At 44.9% G+C, this 19,499-nt stretch overlaps 1 protein-coding gene across 1 annotated transcript in view; it reads left to right on the top strand.

The window, feature by feature from the left end:
* Positions 1-19,499, top strand: part of Prep (prolyl endopeptidase) — a 106,941-nt gene that overhangs the window by 40,670 nt on the left and 46,772 nt on the right. Inside the window, exon 7 of the mRNA XM_052751410.1 lies at positions 8,852-8,957. Coding sequence (XP_052607370.1) covers positions 8,852-8,957 — 106 coding nt within the window. The remainder of the gene's footprint in view (positions 1-8,851; positions 8,958-19,499) is intronic.

Genomic DNA, 19,499 nt, shown 5'->3' with positions numbered 1-19,499 from the left:
CGGGTAACGTAGCTGGGTAAGATTGTCGATGGCTTCTTCACCCAGCATCCCCCTTCACTGCACAGCACCTCCCAGTCACCATTCTGATTACAACAAGGAGAAATCTCTGCAGGGCGACTGGGAAGACAGAAGGGCTCACACACCAAACTAGAGATTTATATGTGGGCAAGCTAGAGGGCCATACTGTCCCTTACAGAGCAGCTGCTGCTGGGAATGCCGTTCCCTAATGGAGGTTAAGTCCCCTCTCTGAAGTGCTCGGACCTGATGTCCCAGATGTAATATCTGTATATACTTAATGAAACACTTGGGCAATGGGACCCGGTCTGGTTTGCCTTTCTGCTGCTACAATAAACACCAGGACCCAGACCAACCTGGGGAAGGAAAGGGTGTGTTTCCTCTCCTTGGTTATAGTCATCAAAAGGGCAGAAACTCAAGCAGGAACCTGGGGCACAAACCTTGCTGGCTGCTCTCAGGCTCACATTCAGCTCCCTTTCTCCACAGCTCAGGCCCACCTGCCCTGGGATGGTACCACCACAGTAGGCGGGGCTCTCATACATCAGTTAGCAGTCAAGAAAATGACCTGCAGTTTGCCCACAGGCCAGGCTGATAGAGGCAGTTTACCTGAGGTTCCCTTTCTGAAGTGTGTGTCAAGTTGATAGCCAGGACGAGACCTCACAGGACCCAAGTTGACAGTGTTCTGTAGCACACCCATAGCTGAAAGTCAGTGTGCCTGTCATGTTCTGTAGCACACGCAGAGCTGAAAGTCAGTGTGCCTGTAAGCTGACTGCGAATTGTCCCTGCAGCTCAGGTGGGGAATTTTTCTATTTGTGGTGTCGTAACATCAACATCCCAACATCCATCTGCCACAGTACATGGGTGGAGGTCGAGAACAACTATCAGGAGTTAGTTCATGTTGTCCATTATGGCCGTGGTTCTCAACCTTGCTAACGCTGCGACCCTTTGAGACAGTTCCTCATGTTGTGGTGACCCCCGGCCATACAATTATTTCGTTGCTACTTCATAACTGTAATTTTGCTACTGTTATGAATCATAATGTAAATATCTGATATGCAGGGTATCTGATGGGTCACAACCCACATGTTGAGAACCACTGCATTATGGGTGCTGGGGACCAAACTTAAGTTGTCAGACTGGCTCATCCAGCATCTTCATCTAGTGAGCCATCTTGCCAGCTCAGATTTTGGATTTTTAAACTAGAGATGATCGACCTGTTTAGCTATTGGAGGGCTGGTTGACCACTTTCTCCAGTTCGTGTTATCACTCAGTGAGGGAGGAAGGAAAACAATGGGAGATTCTTGAATAACCAAGCTTGTCTACCAGGAAAGGAAAAAATAGACAGATTAGAACGAAGTGGCTACACAGTCAAGAGCTGCATTGTTTTATCTTGAATAGTGTTTGTTTGTTTATTGACATTCCCCTCCCCCACTCCAGCTTGTCAAGAAATCAAACAGTGTTTGCATAGACTCAGGCTTTCCTCGGTGTAGTATTGTACTGTCTGGGGAAGCTGGCTAGTCTGACGGGATTGCCTGTTAGGAATGTGGAGGTTAGTCATACACACCTGCGTGCGTGCGTGGCTGCTTATCCACCTACACTGCCTCTCACACCATCCATGAATCCTATCCGGAAAGCTCATCATTTGCATGTAGTTTGGCATTTAAACGTTTTCCTTAATTAAGTGTTGAAAACATACTCAATATCAAAGTGGTGTTATGATTCAAAGCTGTTATAAAAGGAATCCAATAAATGTGGTAAAGATTGCTGCTCTGAGAGGCACATAATAACTCAGAAAACTGTTCAAATCTATTTCCTTCCTCCTGTTAGCCTCCAGTTTCAGGTGTCAGAGCTCTCCTCACACCTTTTACACACACGGGTCTCCTGTGACAGACGGAAGAAAATAACTGTCGTTACCTTGAAAAAATGCCTATAGACACGAATTAAATGCCCTCTTTTCTAAGTAGATAAAATTGAGATTTTATGTCCGTGTTTGGGTGCCACCACAGCCTGTGTGAGTCCAGAAACTACACAGTAGCTGGAGTTCTACTCTGATTAATGTGTGATGAATGTTACATTGTGTGTCCAGAAGTGGGATTTTTGTCCTGTTGTATGACGGTAATGTAGATTTTTTTTTAGATAAATGATCACGAGTTTAAAATGATAATCATTTTTCTGTTAATTTCCCCCTTTACTGTGAGTTGCATGAGGAAAAGCTTGCTCATTTAGGTCATTTGGGAAACCCAGCTACCCTGACTGTGACCCCGTTAAGACTGATGATAGCTACATTCATCAGCTTTAGATTTTCTTGATGCTAGTGGTCAAATTCATGCAGATTTATTTTTAAAAACACACGAATGCCCCATCGTCCAGACAGAGCGTGTTAGTAGTGATTGATGTCTCTATCATCTCTATTTCACAGTCAAATGATCTTACGTCAGGGCTGCTGTTCTCTGAACAAGAACGGCTTGACTGAGTCTCTTGGTTTGACTGAATGACCTTCCTCACCTACATGAGGCATTAATTGAAAACGTTTATAGAACTGTTTGTCAGTAGATGCCTCTGGTAGATGCTGATCTCTTTTAATGTAGTTTGTTTTCAGTTTGGGAGTTCACTGGGGCCATTGTATGTGCTAGGCTGCTTCATTGTGTGTGAATTGGACCAATTTTCGGCAACTTAACAAAATAAATTATGAGAGACAAGCTGTAGTTGTCTGAACAGTGTGTATCATAGGTTGTCTAGGTAACCTTCGCTAGCTACACTCTAGTGTGATACCACAGTGTGCACAATTAAGTTGTTAATAGGCTGTTGTGGTTTTTAATGGCACTGTAACTCCAGACCTTCTGCCCTGGTTTTTGATGAACATAAACAAATTTGGCAGTGGTAGCAGTCACTTGTGGAGGTTTCTCTGGTGAGCGTAAAGCATGCCAAAGTAGGAAACCACAAAGCGTGGAGGGAGGAGCTTTTCCCCACTCTGTTGAGCCCCGTTCTGAGGAATGTTTGACTGTGGTATCCTGATGGCTGGACATGAGAGGTTGGGAGCTTGTGACTCAGCGGACTCACAGCATTTAGTCACCTTGAGTGTGTACTTTATTAGCAACAGAGCTGACATCTTAGTTCTCTACCTGCCGCCTCTTGTTTCCAGAACCCAGGGAGAAGTGACTGTTTGGATGCCTGGGCACAAGACCCGTGGCCATGGGCTTTCCTGTTACGCATATTCTATTTTTAGGGTGCTGTCCATGTCTGGCATGCTGCCAGATATTAGATCCTGGAGAATCAAACTGACGTAGAAACGTGTCCCGGAAGTTTAGTGGGCATGCTTTCTAACCCTGTGCTGTGCTGGGGGGTGGTGACAGCGGGGGGAAGCGAGCTTTGGAAGCACCAGCAGGTCATAACCGCCCATTCAGAGAGCTCTCCACCAGGCTAGCCCCTCAGCCTCACTAACTGGGGAAGAGGGGTCGGTGTCAAGACCTTTATAACCTGCACTAGCAGGTAGTCTGTGGGGACGAACCCGAGAGGATGCACGGCCTTGATGGGGCCGACTTTCTTCGTCTTGAGGGTGAGTCCTGGAGATGAGATCCAACAGATCCAGCATCCAGCACAGAACGGGCTGAGTGCTTTATCCTAGAGGGTGGCGTCTGCCTGCCCTGAGATGGACACTGAGAACGAGTGCATCGCGTGCAGCCTGAGTGCACACGAGACAGCTCTCTGGTGGTGGTCCCTGATGCTTAGACTAGCATAAGCAGTTGCAAGGATGGAAGGTTTCAACCAACTGACTCCTTCTTAGGAATCGGGGACCTCTTTTCCCAAAGCATTCTGGGAGCTACCTTTTTCACAGCTTCCTCCATTAGTCGCTTCTCTCTGGCAGTCATACTTTATACATCATGTTGCTCATGTTCAACAGTGTGGATCAGTCTTATTTGTGTCTGTCTATTTGTCTGTCTCAAGCATTGTGAGCTCTCCCTGGTTTTCTGTGTGTTCTAGGATTGAGTTCAGTGGCAGCCACTGGATAGCCCCTCAATAATATTGATTGAGTAAACAAACACATCCTCAGCCCCGGCTCCCCTGAGTGGCTGACTCTGTCTGGTGATTTGTCTTTGGGAGAGAAAATGGAAAGCTGACTAAAACCTGGACGATCCTACTGAAATCGGCCTGTCTACCCTCATCCACTCTGAGAAAGGAATATACTTTATAATCAGAAGGTTTGGTTTGTGACTCTCACTGTGGCACCTCACTCCAGGATCCCCATTTTGTTGGTAGTACATCCAGGTAACTATAACCAAAGCAAGCCGAGCCTTTTCTCCGTTGCTGAGGACTAGTGCTAATCCGTCTCAGGGTACTGTACAACTGAGAAAACCCCGACCAGAGAAAGGAGCCAGGAAACAGGGAGTTCCCTAAGCCTGGAGAAGAGCTCTGCTCCTTCTACCCCAAGGAGACAGGAGCAAAGTGGGTGACTGTGTAGACCCTGCGTTTGTTTCTCAGATATTCTGGTTGAGGATAATGAAAAGCTGTTTAACCAGTAAATCACTAAATGTTTTTCAGCTTATCTGTAGAACCCCGTGTTCTTTGTTCAGCTAGACATTGGCCTTTGTCCAGGTATTTTTGTATACAGATACCAGGAGTTTTTTTTTATTCCTTAGTTATTTTCTAGTTGGACTAAATCAGTACTCTAAATGTAAGCCAGATGACATCACAGACCTAAGCTATCAGCCTGCTGACATATTAAACTTTACAGTAGTAAGAATGGTGACTTCCAGCTTTGATTCCTACCGGTAGCATCAGGGGAGTAAGTAGCTCTAGTATCAGCACACAACTCCGTCTCATTTACAATGATTCTTGGAGTTTTGCTTGTATTAATGTTTTATCAAGAAAAAAAAGTGACCATGACTTTAAGGAAATTTTGCTTCAAATGTTGTAAAATAAAAGATGTGAAAACCAGAAAGTTGGGAATTCCATACTTCATAATTGGTCAGATCAATGTTACTGTCTGTCTTCTGGGCAGTGTTTTTAGTGGGTTGCTTACAGATAGTGGTTGCTATAGCCACTATCATACACTGAAACAATGATACTTTGTGGCGGAGGACCTGGGCTGTCTTAAGGAGCCATGGCCTGGTTCTCTTACATCTTGGTTTTCTTTTCTCTGGCTTTTGGGAAAAGCAGCTTATCCATTAGAGTCAGAAAGACCTCCATGTTAGCAGAACGTTTGTCTTCCCAGTAATCTCTAAAAAAAAAAAAAAAAAATCTTTTAAAATTGCCTTAAAATACTCTAAGAGGCTAAGCAACTGTTGTTACTGATTAATTTTTAGTGGAGAAAGGTTTTTTCCTAATCTGTACATTCTGAGGAAAACAACTTATGGTGATTTTGGGGTTGCCAGCTTGAGCACTGAAAATGTAGAGGTGTTTCCGGTTAAGCAGATTTCTGTGGCTCTGAGCATCTCTGCATTGTGGTGATCCAGGAGGAAGCCTGACTGACTTCACTGCATTGTGGCAGCAGGGTGCCCGGGGACTTCTGCCTTAGAGTAGACATGAACTGTTGTGACTGTTAGTCCTTCCGTGCAGAGGAGAGCTCCTGGGATGCTCTAGAAGCAGCTGCTGGCCCAGGTCCGGTGCTCTAGCACGAGAGTTGCCGTCTGTCTTTCAGGTGACTGAGGCGCTCCAGCTGAGGTGGATGCCATTTGTGATTGGTGTGGCATTGCTCTAAGCTGCCGGCTGCACAGGTTCTGTCTGTATTCAAAGGACAGGAGAGCAAGAGTGAAGCAATGTTCCTGAGATTGCTTTGGATGATAGTTAATAAAGTTATAATTGTGGATTACTGATACTTTCAATATAGGACAGTCTAAAAAGGTGGGACTAAAAATTTGAGCATTAGTTTGCTAGCTTTCTTAATTTGAAACTGAAAAGAAATAAAATGTGTGGCTTTCAAATCAATCTGAAATGAAAGAGAAAGGTTCCCAAAGAAGTTGATTGTGAGTTGTCATAAATATGTAATCCTAGCACTCCGTAAGTGGAGACATGAGTTGTTATAATGGTATATGTGTGTAATCTTAGCACTGCGTAAGCGGAGATAGTAGTACATGTATATATTCCTAGCACTCAGTAAGTAGAGACAGGAGGATCGGGAAGCAATTGAAGGCCACCTGTGGTCTCATAGTGAGTTCAAGGCCAGCCTGAGCTACATGAGGCACTGTCTCAAAAATATGTTTTTTTTTTTTTTTTTTTTTTTTTTTGGTTTTTTGAGACAGGGTTTCTCTGTGTAGCTTTGTGCCTTTCCTGGAACTCACTTGGTAGTCCAGGCTGGCCTCGAACTCACAGAGATCCGCCTGGCTCTGCCTCCTGAGTGCTGGGATTAAAGGCGTGCACCACCACCGCCCGGCAAAATATGTATTTTTTAATGGATGGCTGGGATTGTAGCTAAGTGGTGGCACATGTTTAGTGTGTGTGAAGCCCCAGAACAAGAGCAAAGAAAATGAAAAAGCAAGATGAATAGAACACTGGAAAGAATTGCTTTCTCTGGTTCGTAAAACTTCAGATTCTCAGATTGGATATTGAAAACCAAATTGTGTTTCATTCATTTCCAGCAGGCCCACTAGACGGTGGGGTGTTCTTCACTGGCCACGCTGGTGTGTATGGTTCTAACCTCAGCTCCTGCCCCACACAGCTGGAGAGCGGAACGGGGGAGATTGAACAGCAGTTTGCAGAACTTGGTCAGCAGATAGTTGGGAGTGATGTCTGAGAGGTTGTTATTCCTACAGTCACTCCAGCCTTCTGCCTCCAGGGGTTTTAGGGACCCCAGCAGGAGGATGAAGACCTGAACACTTCATTCTCACTGAACTAAAGATCCAAAGAGACTGAAGCTACTAGAGCTGTGGAACCAGGGACTGAAGGTGGGAACATCCCACTTTAGGTCCCCTGTGGCTTCAGCTGTCTATCAAGAGGTGTGTGCATTGAATAATGCTCCCTAATTCAGGCTCAGCACAACACCCAGGAGCTGTAAACTGACAGCTGCTAAAGTCTGGTCACCGTGTTCTGACCCAGGTGACAAAGCCTTTTGAGCATCCAGGGGTGTGGCGGCGCCTGGAGAGGCCGCACGTTCACAGTCAGGCCGCAGACCCTTGCCAGCAACTGCAGAGCAAGCCTGAATGGGGCCAGCTGGTTTGCCAGGAAATTAATTGACTCAAAACATTTTATAGGCAGATTAGAAAGGAAAAGAAAATCCAGACAATGTTCCAAATGCCCAGAATCTAATTCAGAAGTCAATACATGTTTACTGAAGCAGAATAATGTGACCTCAAGCCAGAAAAAGCCTTCATCATAGGAATAGACTCAGGAATGGCCAATGAGTTAGCAAAGATTTTTAAAAATTGTAGGAATCATTTACAAAGGCTCTTAGAAAATGTTAGGCAGGGCTGGGTGAAGCACAATATCTGTTTGAAATGCCAGGATAGAGACAAGGCTGTTCTTAAAATGTAAACAAGGTGAAAAAAGAAAAAGAAACCTGTTACGTTTGATAAAGTACACAAACTCGCAGATCTGAGAAACGCAGTGAATCCCAGTATACCGTTACAGCCAAGACTGTTGAGATTGACTTGCAAATAAATGAAAGGAGCAAGAAAATAGTAAAAGCCTCCAGATGATAAAACACACATTACGTGTAAATAAACAGGGACACGAAGTGACAGCTCTGAAGCAGTGACTGCCCACGAGCAATGCCAAGACACCTCCCTGTGAGGCCTACCCTGGCGTTCTTCTTAAAGTTACAGACCTTCGCAGCATGTCCTGCCTCCTTTACTAAGATCCCTTCCTGTTACTCATGACATTTGTCCATGAGTAATGTGTGGCATAATTGTATATCTATGTGTTTGTCTCCTCTGTTAGTTGTGACATTTCCCTGAGTTGTTCACTGATACATCCTTAACATACAGAAACAAAACAGACATGAGCTTGTATATAGCTCCGTAGACTGTGTCTATGGAATGACCAAATAAAAGAGTAATAGTTGGAAACTCTAACAGGGTTCTCTAGGGAACAAGAACCAACAGTGTGTGTGTGTATGTGTGTTAAGTGTGTGTGCGCGCGCATGAGTTTTCATAAAGACAAAAGAATTTTAAGAAATCATCTTGTTACTGTGGAGGCTTGCCATTTCTTGAAATAGCCGAGTGAACTAACAGGTTGGAAACTCTGGGAAGAGTGGTACGTAAGTCCTGAACAGTCTACTTCCTGTTCTATGAAGACCCTTGGCTGGTTGCACAAGGTGCACCACATGGAGGAAAGTATGCTTTGCTCCAAGTCCACTCCTTTAAACACAACTTTATCCAAGAGCTGCTGCCACAGAACCATCTAGATCAATGCTCAACCAAATGTCTGGGCACTATGGCTCAGCCAAGTTGACATAAGTAAACAATCATATGTTTGAGTTTGGAGTGAAGATATTGACTTTGAAGTTACTTTTTCCCTTAGCATTTGCTATAATTGGATGTAAAGTGTCCTCCACGGCCTCTTGAACATTTGGTCCCCAGCTGCTGGTTTTGTTTCGAGAGGTTGTAGGTCCTTGAAGGGGTGTGGTCCTGGAGAAAGTACGTCATTTTGGGGTGGGCCTTGAGGTTTGTAGCCCAGCCTGGCTTCCTGCCTGTCTGTTTCCTGACCTATGGGATATGAACAAGCTTCTGCTGCATGCTGTCCCTGTCATGGCAGAGGGTAGCCCCTTAAGATTAGTCCTTTCTCCCGGAGAAGCTTCTTGTCACTGTTTGGTCACGTTGATGGGGACAGTAATACTACCTGCTCCACAGGCTGCTGAGAGCAAGTCCTCTGACTCGTCTCACACACTGTTGTCTCTCTGCAGCTATCTGATGACGGTCGCTACGTCTTGTTGTCCATCTGGGAGGGATGCGATCCGGTAAACCGACTGTGGTACTGTGACCTCCAGCAGGAATCCAACGGTATCACTGGTAAGTTGTTTAAGTCTTACGTAACTACCCTAGGATACCCCGTTGAAAAGGTGGTATGTCAGCCTCGCAGTGGACTCTCAGTCAGCCATCTTTCTTCCTACCACGTCATCTCAGTTCATAGAAATTGTTGTGCTCTTGCATGTGATAGAAGCAAGGAGATGAAGCTGGCTGCTTGCATTTTCCCTGCAGATTGAGGTTAAGCATGTTTTCTGCACCTGCTTGTGATGAGGTCCTGTGTGGTAGGGAGAAGCTGGGGTATTGGCCTGTAGCGGTTTATAGTCATAGAGTTGTTAGGATGCGAACTGTCCCAGACATGTGGTTAGTACAAAGGTGGGTATTCACCAGGTTAACAGGTAATCTATGCTGGCCCCTCCTGAGCCGTGCACACAGTGACAGCCAGCTTTCGCTTTCTGAAGCCTCATGTGTCACCATAGTGAGCACAGAACCAGCCTATTGAGAACTGAGGGCAGTCACTGGGCAGATAGATGGTACACACCTTCAATTCCAGCCCCGGGGAGGCAGAGGCAGGTGAATCTATGCGTCTGAGGCCAGCGGGGGCTGATGATGATTTGAAAGGTGATCTCTTATACTAAGGTCAGGCATTAAAGCTTTCGGCTCCATAATTTACTTTGTTGAAGTTTGACCAGCCCTGAAAGTCTGTCACATTGCTGATTACCAGATGAGGATGCCTAACAAATTAGTGTAAAATAGTGATTATTTCGGAGACCCTTCACATGGGATTCCAAAATACACAATTCTAAATACATTTCTGAATAATTTATTCGCCTCGTTAATAGTATCGAACATTCCGATATGAAGATATTTCCTTTTGATTAGGTATTACTTCATTTAAACTGCTGAGCAAGGTCTATATGCTGCCTTTCTGGCCATCACTGAACACACATAGCCGTGCAGCAGGATGATCAGTAATTTATTATACCAGCGCTGTGCCTACAAAACTACAGCCACCACATCAGTGTTCACATTCTCCGTAAGGAGCAAGCCACTACCCGGTTTTCCACTGGGTCTCTGCAGAGCTGAGCAAACCTCTTGAGATTGAGCCCAAATGAAGCATGGTTCCTGTCCTTGTCTGCAACCTGTGTTTCTTAGGGAGTAGAGAGGATTTGGGCTTCCCCTGGCTTATTAAAAACCCTAGTTAACAGTGTTCCTTCTCAAGAGAGAGCTGTTTGCATTTTCTGTTTACAGCTTCGTCATGTCTTTAAATTATTAAGTAGGATTATGCTATTAAAGGATACAAGCTAACAAATTGAAAAACACAAATTGCTTAACTTCAGAGAGGAAAGGAAGTTCCGTCCACATGTTTGTACTGAGCTGCAATTGCTAGCTCCACGTGAATAACAGGTAGCAGTGTTATGTTTGTGAGGTAGGTGGTTCCTGCGTGGTTTGTGGATGTGTGTCGGAGGGAAGCAGAGGGGGGTGGGGGGAGAGAATGACTATGAAGGAGGGCTGCTGTAGGGAGTTGGCTTACGTGATTGTGGGAACCATTCAGGCAAGTGTGAGCTCTGTAGGTCGGTTGTCAGGAAGGTCAGGCAGGCTGATGCTGTTGTCCCTAAGTGGACTCTCTTCTCTAGGGAAACCACGTGTCTAACCTTTTGACTTTTCAGTTGTTGAGCAAGGCTTATACGTTGTCAAGAACAATACCCTGTGCTTTACTTTAATAACATCTGCAAAACACCCTGGCAGAAACACCTAAGTTAGTATGTTAGGTTAACTAGAGACGTTAGGCTGCCCAGGCCCATATCCATTGCCAGGAGCTCATGGGAATCCACATGGAGAGCAGTAGAGCAAAAGGCCCGCAAGACACTGACCTGAGTTCACTGTCTCCATAAGATTACTAACCGGAACAGTATGTAGGTCACTGAAAGCGTGTCGTCATCGTCTGCCTACTCACAGAAGCAAGCTGACTTCTGAGTAACCATCAGGGTGGGCGGAGCCAAAGCTGTGAGCTGCTGAAGGATGAGCCTTCTGCAGTGACAGCTGCAGGTTCCTGGGTAGTGCAGGGCCTGTCATCTTTCATTTATTACATTTTTAAAAGATTCATTTGTCCCTATATATGTATGGGTATTTTGCTTGCGTGTATGTCTGTACCAGTTGAGGATGTTGGGTCCCCGGAACTGGAGTTTTGGACAGTTGTGAACCACCGTGTGGGTGCTGGGAATCAAACTGGAGGTCTCTGGTAAAAAGCCGGTGCTCTTTACCGCTGAGTCATCTCACCAGCCTCTTTCTATAGCCACTGCTTCACTGGCCTTACATCTGTGGATGGCAGAAGCCATAGTGGTTGGGATTGACCTACTGGGCCGCGTACTCAGTTTCATACATAGGTTCAAAAAGTCACTTGCCTGGGACAGTGATAAAGGCATCTTGTTGGTGGTTTTCATACTCATCACTGGTTCAGTGTGAATCAGTCACATGATCACAGCTCTCTGAAGAAGCAATACAGTTGTTCCTTGATGACTGCGTGTCATGGATTCCAGGACTCCCGGCAGACACCAGAATCCACCAGTCTGTTCCATAAAATGTCATAGTGTTCTCATGGGACCTCCCACACCTCTCTGTGTTTCACTTCGTCTCTGAATGATTAGTAAGAGCCAAGACAGTGTGAATGCTATGTAAGCAGTTGCTATTCTGCATCGTAGGGGTAGTGACCAGTCTAATGTACAGTGTGGATGAGGTTCTCTTTAGTGTCTTTTCAGTCTGGCTGGTTGGATCGGGCTGTGAATCCCACAGCAGTTAAGTGCTGTACTACGTGTGCTTAGCTCCTGAAGAGAGTAAGTCAGTGTAGTCTCTAAAAGAGACCGCAGATGGGAGTGGTGATTATTAAGTTACCTACATGTTCACTTTAATTACAGCTGAGTATCTTGATGTGAAGGTTGTTTGTCCCTTTCAGATACCATGTCTGCAAAGGGGAGAATAACACCTGTTTTACAGGGAATTGTAATAGTGAAGATGCAGAGGGAAGGGCTGACCAGGGTTTGGGTTCCTGGCATGCAGACGCCTCCGTCCTTCCCTCCTGCTTGTCCTTGACAGAAGTGGGTTTTTGGAATCTTGACACGTTCGCTTTAGATAACAGAATAGTAGGTTAAGGACATATTTGGAAATTTTTTTCTGTTTTTAACTCCTAATCATCAAAGTTACTCTAAATACAGGTTTTGGTTATGAATTTGTTTACTGCGGCACAGATTCCTAATCAGAAGCGTTCTCTGTGTGTGCCTCTGTGGGCAGCTGGTGGGAAGGGTCTCATTGTGCAGGCTGATGGCAGAGTTTGTGTCTGATTGGTAGAGTGAATACCTCGCTCCTGCTCCTTATCTGCTCCCCACTCTTGTCGGACTGTTAGGAGGAAGGATAGCCGCAGAACTTAAATGTCCCGTTTACTTTAAATGGTGGTGAACTAAAAATTACACGGAATGTTAAAAAAAAAAAAAATCTACCTCTACCTCTGTATTACCGAAACCTGAGTGTTCCTTTTGATAACTCTAAAGCCCATTCGCTCCTCAAGGACAGAAAACAACTGTCAGCATTTCTCAAGTAAATTCTTCGTTAGACGTTACAGAGTTGTCTTCCTTAAGAAGTGAGTAATTTCACTTCACTGAGCTGCGTGAGCCTAGACCTCACTGTCTTTCACCCTCAGGGGTGTGCGCGCGTGCGTGTGTGCGTGTGTGTGCGTGCACATGGTACTTGATGCCCTCCTGAGAGCTGCACCAGCTTGTGGCACATAACTAGTTAACTAGTTAAGGTCCCTTTAGAGACCCTTGTCCAGAGATACTCTGCTTGTAAGCCTTCCTCCTTCTGTACCAATAATAAAATTCATATTTATGCTGTTCTTTTTTAACTTTCGAACCCCTTATATTAGGTATGCCATAAAAATTGTGCATTAATGCATATAACCCAGTGGTTTGGGGAAGTCGTCATTTTAAAATTATTGATTATAATGACCTTTCTTAGGAAAATGGCAGTATGTCACAGTAGAGGAAAATTAGATTTTAAAAGATGACTGTTAGCAATCATTCTGTTCAGAGGCGTCACATTCCATTTTCATCACTTGAATGCTGGGGTAATTGGGGTATTAAATGCTGCATTTGTAATGTTTCCTGGGACCAGGTTCAGAGCTACACATGTGGATCCCTCCTTTAGTCTCCTCGACCCCTCTCCCCCCGAGTACCTCGCTGGACTCAGTCTCCCCCGAGTACCTCGCTGGACTCACTCTCCCCAAGGGGGTTGCAGGCCACATTGCTTCATAGCACCCTTTAAAGACACAGATGTATACGAAGGAAGAAGGTTGGAAGAAGGATAAATAACACTAAACATATTTTTAAAAACTGAGGAAGCCGTGTTACTTTATGTTATCAAAAGTTACCGTGTGTGTGTGTGTGTGTGTGTGTGTAGCTTAAATGAAATTACACCCATGGGGTGGTAATGCCAACCCCTGCCCCAGAGCCATAGATTGATTATCTAGTACAACTCCTAATAACAGCCATAAAAAAAAAAAAACCTTTTGAGTGATTGGTCAGGGAAGTCCAAGAGAGTCCCACAACAGTATGGCTGCTGTTGCCCTTGGCGGCCTCCCAAAACTTGAAGGACTTGAGCCTGACCTGACCCAGAAGCTGCCTCCCTGAGGACTAGCTCTCATAGTCCTGGAAGATGCTCTGCAGGGTGCTGAAGGAGAGAGTAATAAATAGTCCTACCCAGCTGTGACACCTGTGAGCCCCAACAGTATGGGAAGATATCCCGGAAGGTGCAGTAGTGGGGCTTCCATCTCGGCAGTAGCCAGCCGCCATCTAATTGGTTGGTTCTGTGAGTTGGGCCGTTCAATAGGAGGGAATTCCCGCCATCTACTGTAAACGTAGCCAACTGCGCACGGCTACTGAGGCCGTGGAATGTGGAGGAGAGCCTGCCACTGCCACTTTATCAATCCAGTGTAATGTCTACCCTACATTCAGAGACCAGCGTGGCTCTCACACTTCGTTAAAGAAACTTATTTTTGCAGCAGACAGACCAGTACAGAAAAACCACACTGGTCAAAATGCAGAGAGCTGCTAACTGTGGAGTGCCTAGCTCCAGCGGATACATCTACAACACAGCCCCTGGACCTGAGGCTCAGGGACATCATCAGAGACTGGGAAAGCTGGGTGAGCCGGAGGACTGGACACTCGCCTCGCGGTGGTGTCTGTGTATGGTAGAGAAGGAGCACCCAGGAAGTCTCAGCACTGTAGTCTCTTAAACAATGCCTCAGCATTGACAGTGATTGACGTGTCAGTGTGGATGGGGGGAATCTCAGGACCCCTAGATGATTGTTTGGGGGAGCGGTCAGTCTTCCCAGGGGTGAGCCCCTACGTGGTTGCACAGTACCAAATGTAAGTCTTGAGAAGATACCCCTGCACGTGACGCTAAAGAGACTTGGCAGGTCGTGTTTATGTGTGTGTATAACAATAGTAATTAAAAAGAGGCCGTGAATGGGGGGTGCGCTGCAAGACTTGGTGGGGGGCGGGGTGTAAATGCAACAGACATAAAATTAAACAAAGGTGTAGCTGCAGGCCTGCATAAGGAAATCCTCCACACCCAGGAGGTCAGAGACTTCTCCCTGATCAGGCTCAGCCTATGATAGCACCTTGATTCTGTTATCCTTAGGATGTGGCAATCCTGTATAGTTCTTGTAAAGTATAAAAGCATCTTAATTCTGTTATTAAAGACCTTCACACATTTCCCCACAAGGTGTCGTTAATATCATTAATCATTTTCAAAGAAAGATGGAAGAGTCTTTGCTCTAGGAAAACCATAAGAGGATTTATTTTAAGTTAATCTCCACCCAGTAAACAAATCAGTCCCCAGCGAGAAGCAGGCTTAACAAAAAGCCACGTTAACTTTATGGTGGAGAGGTTTGGGAATTGAATTCTGTTGGCCTCAGAATGAATAAATGGCACGTACAGACAATGAGCAAACCCCGAAAGGGTTAAGGAATTAAGCCGTGTCTCTTGTAAAAGTAATTTTCATGTTGTTCATTTAAATCAACAGGATTCTCACTTGTAAATAGCAAAAATGAAAGAGCCCCCATGGTGTAGCTAAAATACCTTTTTTAATTCTTTTTTTAATAATTTTTTTGCGCATTGCTTCTTATTTTTCCATTGAAAGACTAGAGCGAGATTCCGGAGCACAAAGGGATTCCACAGGCTTCCTTTTGAAATGTCCTGCCCAGTGAGGGCCTGGCCCTTGAACTGGTTTTTCAGCACTCTGCCTTAGCAGTGTTGGCAACCCATATTTATAAATAAACCCATATTTATTGCTGTTTTTGTTGTTGCTTTCACTGTAGCAAAGAACCGGAAGCAACCTAGATGTCTAACAAGTGAGTGGGTCATGAAAATGGTCTGTGGATCAAATGGAATACTAGTCAGCTCTAAAGGAAAATACAGTCACAAACTGTGCAGGAAAATGGATGGACTTAGAATGCATAATATTCAGTGAGGTGTAGATGGAGAGTTTTCTCTCCGGGCCCCGCCAAGCCCCGGCAGTCCGACAGCCCACTTATAAAACAAACACACAGACGCTTATATTATTTAAACTGTTTGGCCTAATGGCTCAGGCTTCTTGTTAACTGTTCTTGTATCTTTTTTTTTTTTTTTTTTTTTGGTTTTTCGAGACAGGGTTTCTTTGAGTAGCTTTGCGCCTTTCCTGGGACTCACTTGGTAGCCCAGGCTGGCCTCGAACTCACAGAGATCCGCCTGGCTCTGCCTCCCGAGTGCTGGGATTAAAGGCATGCGCCACCACCGCCCGGCTCTGTTCTTGTATCTTAAGTTAACCCATTTCTATAAATCTGTGCCTTGTCATGTGGCTCATGGCTTACCGGCATCTTCACATGCTGCTTGTCATAGTGGCGGCTGGCAGTGTCTCTCTGCCTCAGTCTTCCACTTCCCAGAATTCTCTCCTCTGCTTGTCCCGCCTATACTTCCTGCCAGGCTACTGGCCAATCAGCATTTTATTTATACAGAGCGATATCCACAGCAGTGAGGTCACACAATCTCAGTAAGGAAAAATACACAATTTCCCTCATGGGGAACCTAGCCTATAATTTGTGTGTGTGTGTGTGTGTGTGTGTGTGTGTGTGTGTGTGTGTCTTTGTTTAAATATATATGTGAATATATTTTTATTTGTGTAAACATGAATATATTCGTATATATTTAAACAAAGACATACATGGGTGCAGTATAACATAGAAAAGAGGATAAGAAAGGCTAAACATTAGGGGATGTTGTAATGAACACAAGTTAGAGGATATAAAGCTAATTATTTTTCTAGTTCCAACTATCACTCCTTCATGGATTTTTCAGTTTGGGTGGTAGTAAAGTGTGTAAGACATATTTGTGAGTGTGAAATTCCACAGCTGTTGTGTGTCTGTCCTTACTATATAGAAGTCCATTGGGATGCATATGTAGACTTTGGGTCTGGTTAATTTCTGTGTGTGATGCTTTTGAATTCCAAGGGTTTTTTTTTGTTTTTTTTTTATAATGAAGTTAATTTAAATGAAAACATTTTAAATTTTACCGCTGTTTTTATACAAATATAGCCGCAGCTGGATTCTGATGTGCCAGACTCACAGTGTCCCTTTACAGCTAGTCAGCTCTTGAGAATTAGTGACATGCCCACAGGCTTGTCCGAGGTGTTGGTGTTCAGCAGAACCTGAGTGCGTGAGGAGCTTGGCCTGTGTGCACACTCACCTGTGTGCATACTCACCTGTGTGCACCGCAGAGCCAGAGGTCCATACTCAGTGGCTTCGGGTGGGTTGGGATCGTGATAAATGCCATTGTCTCTGTGACCTTTTCAAGCAGAAACCATAAGAAGGTTATGTTGTGAAATAAATGTTCACATCAAGAAATGCTTTATTGGCAGGGGGATAGTTAAAGAATCTGACATTTCACTGGATCAAGATTTGGTGTCCACAAATGTCATAGTCCAGAAAATAGAGTTTTATCATTTTTACTAGAAGCAAATGAAGCTTTCTGATTATCTTCACATATTTGATTGGCAGCTAATGACTTACACTGTTGTTGCTCTAAGACATGAGGGACGGTGTGTGTGTGTGTGTGTGTGTGTGTGTGTGTGTGTGTGTGTTTGTGTAAAGCCTTGTTTTACATGAACAAGTTACGATTGCCGTAGAGTGGGTCACCTACTGGGTACTCGTTTGAGGGGAGCAATTTGCCACGTAAAAAGTTAAAAAAGTATATTTGTGCCTCGTATGCAGCGTTTGACCTCACACGGAGCATAATTGTAAGGTCTGGTCTGGGAGTTTGTCTGAGTGTACACTCTGAGTAGGCTTTGGGCTGCAACAAAGTTCTGTCAACACTTCTGCAGGCATCTCCAGATACACTGTTGTTGGCAGAAAGGGACCAGAAGTCATAGAGAACAGCAATGGGGTGAAAGCAGGCGCCCAGGGGCAGAGATGGGCTGGTCTCAAATGTTTCTGCCGGAGAAGGGGATGGACAGTGAAGGCTTTGTGCTTCGCCACGGTTGAGGGGCAATGCAGGGGTGATTGATTGATAGGTGAAACATCCAGTCGGCGAAGGTCTGAGATGTGTACTAAGGAAGGTCTACCTTGGCATTAGAGATGGAGCCATAGACGAGATAAGTATTTTCCCAAGATGCGTGCGAGACACTGACCTTCACATGGAGGCCACAGCAATGCCTCTGAGGTCTGGAACTCTACATGCCAAGAATTTAAAGTGTTCCTATGTTGGCTATATTTGAAGAGGCAAGCAAAAGGAAATATAGGCCTTCCCTGGAAGATTGGCCCTTTAACCCAGGCCCCAAGGGGTCCCACAAAGAAGGTTCCAAAGGATAAGATCAGCATCACACAGTCAAAATCATCACACAGAGACATTTGCTGTCATGAGAAGTGGAGTCAGTAGACACAATCAAGTGGGATTATCAGATCCCTAGTGTAAAATGTGTTAAACACACTTTAAAAAGATAAACCATCCACATAATGCTGCTGTTAAAAAACAAAACAAAAACCTTAGAAGCATAAGCAAGAAATAAAGACTGTGAATGACCATCAGATTAGAAAATTGCTAATACTTTTTAGTAGAGCACATGGCCATTATCATTATGAATACAGCTATTAAAGAGGAGATTAAACATAGCAAAGGAGAAATTTAGTGAGAGAGAATATAAAGAAATCCTAAAGTGCAGCCCACCAAAAAGTGGAAAAACTTGAGTTATTAGACATGAAGAACAAACTTCTCTACAAATGATAAACTACAGGTTGGGAGCAGCCATTCTGCAGAGGGCAGCTTAGGGGGGTAACGGGGTGAAGAATGACTGGTCTAAGAAAATGCCGTGAGAATGATATGGCTATCTCAATAAATACCAGAGTATACGTTACAACAGAACATACTACTAGAGATAAAGCTTCATGACCTCCCGTGAGTTTTGTTTAAGTCTGATAATTCTGGGGATAGTAGCTAGCAGTCTGACCTCTAAGTCTAGGGAGCACGTGGACACAAACAAGTTAAAATGGCCCCACAACTGTTACACACGATTATTTGGCCTTTTTGTGGCAGATAGAATGAGTGGCATAATCCCTAGTATAAAGTATGCATAGAACTGAGTGGTATGAACAGGGAATGGTCCCAGGATTATTTGACACATCGTTCCCAGTGACTTCAGTGTGTTCTTCTTCAGTTATGTACAGAACATAGTTTGAAGTCAGAAGACCGTTAGTAAGTTGAAAAGGATCCTGTGAAAAATGTGAGGTGCAGAGGAGCGCTTGTGTGCAGATGTGTGATGCAGAGGAGCGCTTGTGTGCAGATGTGCAATGCAGAGGAGTGCTTGTGTGAAGATGTGTGATGCAGAGGAGTGCTTGTGTGCAGATGTGAGGTGCAGAGGAGTGCTTGTGTGCAGATGTGCGATGCAGAGGAGCGCTTGTGTGCAGATGTGTGATGCAGAGGAGTGCTTGTGTGCAGATGTGTGATGCAGAGGAGTGCTTGTGTGCAGATGTGCGATGCAGAGGAGTGCTTGTGTGAAGATGTGCGATGCAGAGGAGCGCTTGTGTGCAGATGTGAGGTGCAGAGGAGTGTTTGTGTGCAGATGTGTGATGCAGAGGAGTGTTTGTGTGCAGATGTGTGATGCAGAGGAGCGCTTGTGTGCAGATGTGTGATGCAGAGGAGCGCTTGTGTGCAGATGTGAGGTGCAGAGGAGTGCTTGCGTGGCGACAGTGAAGCACAGCTGTAAAAGGAGGCAGAGCTACAGTGTTGTGAAGGTGCTCGAGGGACAGTTGGGTCAGTCGGCGTCACAGAAGCCCCTGCACTGCTGTCTCGTGCTTTGTTTTTCCAGCCGAGTTTCAGAATGATGTCACATTCCCTGCTGACCTTCCTGGGCTACGTTTCTCTATTTCCAGTGGATTCCTTGTCTCTGAAATATTAATTCTTCACACTTAGGGCAATGGTGTGTTTTTATTTTAATGTTTCCTTAGAAAAAGCTCAACAGTTTTGTTGGTTTTGTGTAGACCCCACATTTCGTGCTAGGTACATTCCT

Source organism: Peromyscus californicus, unplaced genomic scaffold (assembly GCF_007827085.1).
Source record: "Peromyscus californicus insignis strain IS unplaced genomic scaffold, ASM782708v3 Scaffold_22__1_contigs__length_63687245, whole genome shotgun sequence".
NCBI classification, from domain to species: Eukaryota; Metazoa; Chordata; class Mammalia; order Rodentia; family Cricetidae; genus Peromyscus; species Peromyscus californicus.
Note: the sequence above shows the minus strand (reverse complement) of the source record. Positions and strands in the feature narration are given on the sequence as shown.